Source organism: Rutidosis leptorrhynchoides, chromosome 5 (genome assembly GCF_046630445.1).
Source record: "Rutidosis leptorrhynchoides isolate AG116_Rl617_1_P2 chromosome 5, CSIRO_AGI_Rlap_v1, whole genome shotgun sequence".
Classification (NCBI taxonomy): domain Eukaryota; kingdom Viridiplantae; phylum Streptophyta; class Magnoliopsida; order Asterales; family Asteraceae; genus Rutidosis; species Rutidosis leptorrhynchoides.
The window spans coordinates 159,237,931-159,244,640 of NC_092337.1; the positions used below are offsets into that span (position 1 = coordinate 159,237,931).

Genomic DNA, 6,710 nt, shown 5'->3' on the forward strand with positions numbered 1-6,710 from the left:
ATTGGCTTGAATACCTAGCTCATTAACATAATAACCTAGAAATTTGCATTCTCTTTCTCCAAAACTGCATTTAGACGGATTCAACTTCATATTAATCTTTCGCAAACTTTCAAACGTTTCTTCCATATCAAGCAAAATTTGCTCTTGCATTTTGCTTTTTATGACAAGGTCATCAACATATGCTTCAAGGTTGCGGCCTATCTGATTTTCAAATGCCTTGTCAATTAATCGCTGATAAGTTGCTCCCGCATTCTTGAGTCCAAAAGGCATTTTAATATAGCAATAAATGCCTTTTACAGTAGGGAAAGCGGTTTTATCTTCGTCTTCTTGCGCCATTGGGATTTGATGATACCCTTTTGCGGCATCCAAAAAACATTTGTAAGGGTAAGCGTGCAAAGACTCCACTTTTAGATCTATTTCGGGAAGCGGATAATTGTCCTTTGGACAAGCTTTGTTTATGTCTTTAAATTCTATGCACATACTCCATGAACCATCAGGCTTTTTTACCAATACTGGGTTTGAAACCCATGTTTGATATTTTACTTCGCGCAAAATACCTGCATTAACTTACTTGGTGACTTCCGCACATAACCATTTCATGCGATCAGGAGTCATTCCTCTGCGCTTTTGCACGATGGGCTTTAGTGCAGGATTAGCATTTAATCTATGTTCTGCGATGTCACGCAGAACTCCAGTCATATCTTGCTCACTCCAAGCAAACACATCCATGTACGCAACAAGCAATTGCACAATCTTCTTTCTTATTTCCTCATCCAATTCGGTGCCAATTTTTATTTTTTGATCAGGATATCTACAGTTTACAACAACCATGTTATCATCTGCAATTTTGTGTGCAACAACTGCGCCTTGCGTGCTTATAGCCGCACAAATTGACTGCATAGCCATAGAGTTTATTGTTGCCACACCTTTGCAAGTGTTGAATTTAACCATTCCGTGTATTGTAGATGGCACTATGCCAAGCTTGTGCAACGCGAATCTTTCCGACAATATGTTATAACGCGAAGCCGATCGTATAACATAGAAATCTACCTGCGCTTGTCTTGTCAATTTTACATCTATTTCATCACGCAACTCAATTTTTTGCGATAGTTGCCCCATGGGCCATGCAGATTCACCCGAGAAACCAGACAGAGATATCGCGGTTGCCTTCAGATATGCTTTAATGCATTCTGGCAATTGGCAAAAGCATTGCTCATATATCAAATCTATGCTACTGCCAGTGTCGACATGTATTTTCATAATTGTTATTCCCGTATTCGCGACCTTGCATGATATGACTAACGGCTTATCGGACATATCGCAGTTTTGCTCAAATGGAAAAGTGATAGGCGCAAGTTGCCATTTTTCAAGCATTTCAACCGCTTTTCACTTTTTAAGCCCTTTCTTCTTGTGTATTGTACTTACTATTTTCGCATCTTGCACATTTTGAAGCACTTTAGTTGAATTTTTGGCCAAAAAAGATTTGTGCATTTTACGCACCTTCAAATTCATATTTTCCACATTCACAAAATTTTTGGTGGCTAAAAGCTTTTGTTGCTTCATCATTTTACTTAGTTTACAACTTTTGTTAAGAAGATTACGTTTCTCTGCAATATAACAAAGAAAATAACACGATTAGAATTAAGAAATGAGTTTAATAGCTCGATTAAAACGAACATGAATTTCTCATTTCAATTCTATTCGTGTCCTACGGATGGCGCCAATTGATCAATGCTAGATTATTCTATGAAGGCTAATCAAGGATTGAGTGCAATGAGGGGGTACAATGGATGTCTTGTTATATTTCGTTAAGTGCTAAACGATCAACAACCATGTCCCGGTCTTCGTAAATTACCTTAACCAACAAAGATCAAGTCTCGCGTAAACTCACGAGACAGATCAATATGGCTAGGGCAATTCTTCCAGAATCAACAACCTTAAATGAGAGGCCAAGCTCCCTATTTATGGGTTTGAGACTATGCGGAAGTAAGATGTGCGCGCACTTAGGCATTCCGCACAAGTACTGCTAGAAGCCTACGTACTCTTTAATATTTCGCACAGTCTCACCGCGCATGTTCACATTTACCGCGGTTTATTGTCTTGCATCAGTTGTCTTTAAGTAGCTTTTCGCAGTTCAAATATACATATACATGTGTATGTATATGATCAATAAAGTTTGCTTTACAATTGAATATTTATATTATTAGTAATAACAAATGCATCTTGAATTTAAAAAAAAAATTAAAATACAATAATTATATTAAGGTTGTACGATATACTTCAAAGTTGGTACATGTGTTAATGAGGTCTTTTGTAAAATATTGTACAATTTATTTTAAAGATTATACATGAAGTCTGAGAGTGTTTTATCATAAAGTTGTAAATAATGCCTCAAATATGGTACATATTGTCATGAGAGTATTTTACCATAAGGTTTTACATAATATTTCAAATATTGTACATATGGTCATGGTAGTGTCTTACCATAAAGTTGTACATAATAGTTTCCATAACGTACATTTGTTTAACATGTAATATTTTTATTAAATACACTTGATTATTTTAATGGCACTATCTCGGATATCTTAGACTTTTTTTTTTAATTTATTTTATGCTTAACAAAGGCTTTTTTACTACATCATCATAATCCTCTTATATAAGATACTAATAGCAATAGATAGATACGAATTCTCTTATAAAAATGTGTTTGTAATTGATTGAAACATAATTAACGACAATTAAATATACAAATGTCGATTTCATCCACAAACTTAACTTATACATCTAAACAAAAACATCTCATTTTTTGAAATTTATAAGCAATTTGATGCTTTCTAGTGTTCTATGTGTAACATCCCGCCTTTTTCCGTTTATTTTTCGTTTATTTATTAAAGTCCGTTATATGATTATAACATCTTCCGTTAAAACACATTTTAAAATATCTCGTTTAGGTAATTCACGCACCCGCTCTTAAACTTGAGGGACTAAACTTGCCAAGTGACTAAAGTCTTGACTAGGTCAAGTGGTCAACTCTTCCTCCTCCACTCATTCATCACCTCCTCACTTTCCAACACTTCCACTTTTTATTCTCAAACCCTCAATCAAAGAATCATCATCCATTTTAAATCTAGCAAGCGTTCTTCAAAACAAATTGCATATTTGGAATCCTTGCAACTTCCTCTTCAAACCCATACCAACTTTATTGCATTTGGGTAATTTTCTAAAAATACTAGATTTTGTGTTCTTGATGTTTTTAACTTATAAAAGTGTTAATTAGTGTCTATGGCTCACGTCTAACATGAATATATGATTTATATGCTTGTTCTTGTCATTTTGATGTAACTAGCTCAAACTTGAAATGGGTGTGTTTGATTGTGAGATTTGGTTGCTTAAATGTTGTTAGATATTAAAAGTGCATGTATTGAATGTGTTACTAGCATCATTAGCTTTAATTTGGTATGTAGGTTGACATGGAATAGCTTCATAAACATAATTGTTAAATTTGTGAGTTTGAGTTAGGGTTTGATAGAAGTAAAATGAAATTTCGATGCTTTGAATGCTTTACAATGTTGTTTGTAAGTGTTTAGTTGTATTGTATGCGTAATTACCTACGAAATGGCGTATCATATGTGTGCATTTAATTCTCGAATCATCATTATGCATTTATGAACTTGAAGCATTTATGATGAGCATTAATTGATCATTCAATTTGGAAATTAGTTATTGTAAATGATGATTTTGGTTGATGAAATATGTTTAGATACACTCCTCGTCAAATTACCTTTCCAACGATGTATGGTATACGTTTTAAGTGTTTATGGTTTGCGAGTTGTGCTTAATTGAAGTTTGGTTGAGACTTGAACAATTGAAACTGGCCAGGTACCAGTTCACGTTGATTGCCGCGGCGCGTCACTCCTTTGTCGCGACAGGACATTAAGCGTGGCCAGGGACTGACCTACCTTGTCAAATTACGAAAAATGTTTGCTATGCTACGCACCTCCGATTCACATGTAACTTGTTCTAACATGCTTATATATGATTAAAAACCTCAGAAAAATAGTTTGGGACTCGACCCGAACGTGTTGACTTTTTCGTTGACTTTGACTTGACCAAAGTTGACTTTTGTTTAAACTTAACCAAATACTTATGCAATCATTGTAACACCGGCCAATTTTTTTTTTTTATACACAGCGGAAGACTTTAATACTAAACACAATATAGGTCACGTCATTACATTAAACCGTATAATTAAGTTTAAGCTTACACAACAGTGTTACGTTATTACAAAACATTATTTAAACAAAAGTCCACATCAGAGTAGGGTTGTCAAACATGTCTTCTGCATCAATATCCATACCGACTAGCAGTACCTAAACCTGCAAAGGGGGAAACATGTGGGGGATTAGCGCACCGCTAAGTGAATGGAATCTATCTAACAGATATAGCTTAAGCCACACACAAGTTATATACTAACAACAACACTTGCTAACTACCAACTAGCATACAATAAGACAATATGAGGATCGGTGGCTTGTACGAGCACACGACTCTCAGCTGATCGGGCCCGAGTCTACCGATATTCCCTACTACTCAATTCACAGTATAGTTATCCAGATGCAGGGGATGCATCAGTCACACTATGCTTCACAATCAGTAGCCTATGGACCCAACCTCCCCTAGGCACGGTTGACCTCATACGGACTCTAACCTCTCTTAGGCACGGTCTCGAGTCCCCAGTCTCCCTAGGCCCGACTGGTGCCATTCACACAGTTTACACATAATTCACATACAACATCAGACAAACGATATTATTCTATCATAGCAATTCCTACACTATGCATGGTAAAAGAGTCAACCACAGTAGCATGATATGCTACTTAAACTCTATCCGTAGATAGACCCACTCACTAATTACCAGCAACTGCTCAGTTATTATTTCTGAGCTTTCTCCTTGTCCTTATAACCTGAGAACAACACAAACAAAGTTAATATACATATCCAATAAATAGTATAATCATTTTATAGAATTAACTAGGTCATAACACCATATATTCATAATTTTATGAGTCTACATCTTGACTCCATTCAATAATGGCATACAGGTGCGTGCAAAACACGACATACACACTAAAACTCCTTTTCTGACCCAAAAACAGTTTGATCTAGTTTCTTAAAAGTTCACCATTGAAAAATATTCTTTATTAAGATTCTAACGATAGTTTATTCATCAAAAACGGAGTTACGTTTTGAAAGTTACGCCCGTTTCAATTTCATAAAAGGTACTGTAGTAAATAGTGTTTTCGAACGCTGTAGCAAATAGTGACACTGTAGCAACTCGGGCACTGTAGCAAAAGTGACACTGTAGCACTCGGTACTGTAGCAAATAGTGACACTGTAGCAATTCGGGTACTGTAGCAAACAGTGACACTGTAGCAAATAGTGACACTGTAGCAAATAGTGACAATGTCTGTAGCAAAATACTGTAGCAAACTGGGTTTCGAACAAGTTCGCTGATTTTGTATTTTTTCCCCAAAAACTCGATTTCTAAGTGTTTTTGACCAAATTTTAAGTACAAGAAAGTTACTAAACATATATACAACCTATTTCTAACATCAATTGATGTTTTTAAACATCAAACAACTAGATTTGAGCTAATTTCTATCAAAAACCCATTTAACACAAAAACCCAATTAGAGCAAGAATCAAAGCATGAATCTATGAAACAGTTACCTTGTGAGGATCACGAAATCACAGAGAACAAGTTGCTAGCTTCAATTAATCCAAAGGCTCACAAAATCAAATTAGGGTTTATGTTTGTGTTTGTGTATGCGTTCGTGTGTGTTTGATGAAATGAGAAATGGATATAAATATCCAGAAACATATACTTAAATGAGTTACAAACTCATACCCCATATCACACAGGTAATTACCAGTTATCTTATCTGATAACCTTTCGTATCTCCTTAGGCAGTCCTAACGGAGTCCAAATTAAATAAACCAACCTGTTCTGGGACCCTTGTCATAAACTGGTCACAACACAATTATAATAAAACACTAATAAAATAATTAAAATAAAAGCACTTAAGACTAAGCACAAACCCTAAGGGCAAAATAGGCAACTTACAACTAGCCTGGGTTTCAGTCTGTTACAATTATCCTAACATGCTTTTATATTTGTATCATGCATGAAACTTGGCAACGTGATTCACATGCTATATGTACTCGAGTCGTAACGAGCCATAGGACTAATTGAACAACTTTGACCCATCGTGTTTACCATTATTGATACGAACCTATTGTTTAGGTCAAGACTAGCATTCGTTCTTACACACTTTACTTTGTGAAGTACTATTTACTATTCTTGCAACCAAGGTGAGATCATAGTCCCCCCTTTTCAACAACTTTTACTTTTAAACTATGGGATGAGAAACATATACGTATCATACTTTTATGCTTTGAACACAAGTACGAAAACAAACATTCCACAGCAAGTTTGAACAAAAACCCTCAATTCAATTATCATTAGTTACACTTGCAGGGTGTAAACGTGAACTTATGTTATGTGATCACATTGCGCTTGACGAGCCCTCATTCGGGCGGTTCGCTACCGTTAACGGATGAAATATATTTTCGAGTATAGTGTATGTTCTAACACTATAGCGTAGCGAGCAATTGTTTCATTTCTTGAAATGCCTTATATGCCTCTTCCG

The 6,710-nt window shown here is 35.6% G+C and overlaps 1 protein-coding gene across 1 annotated transcript; it reads right to left on the minus strand.

Moving 5' to 3' along the window:
* Window positions 1-567: 567 nt before the first annotated feature.
* Window positions 568-1,374, minus strand: LOC139849135 (uncharacterized). The gene has a single exon (XM_071838805.1). The coding sequence runs from the start codon at window positions 1,372-1,374 to the stop codon at window positions 568-570; it is 807 nt and encodes a 268-aa protein (XP_071694906.1).
* Window positions 1,375-6,710: the final 5,336 nt, after the last annotated feature.

What these genes read in the sequence shown, in the direction of transcription:
- LOC139849135 (XM_071838805.1), bottom strand. Translation starts at nt 1,374, where the DNA reads ATGCTTGAAAAATGGCAACTTGCGCCTATCACTTTTCCATTTGAGCAA.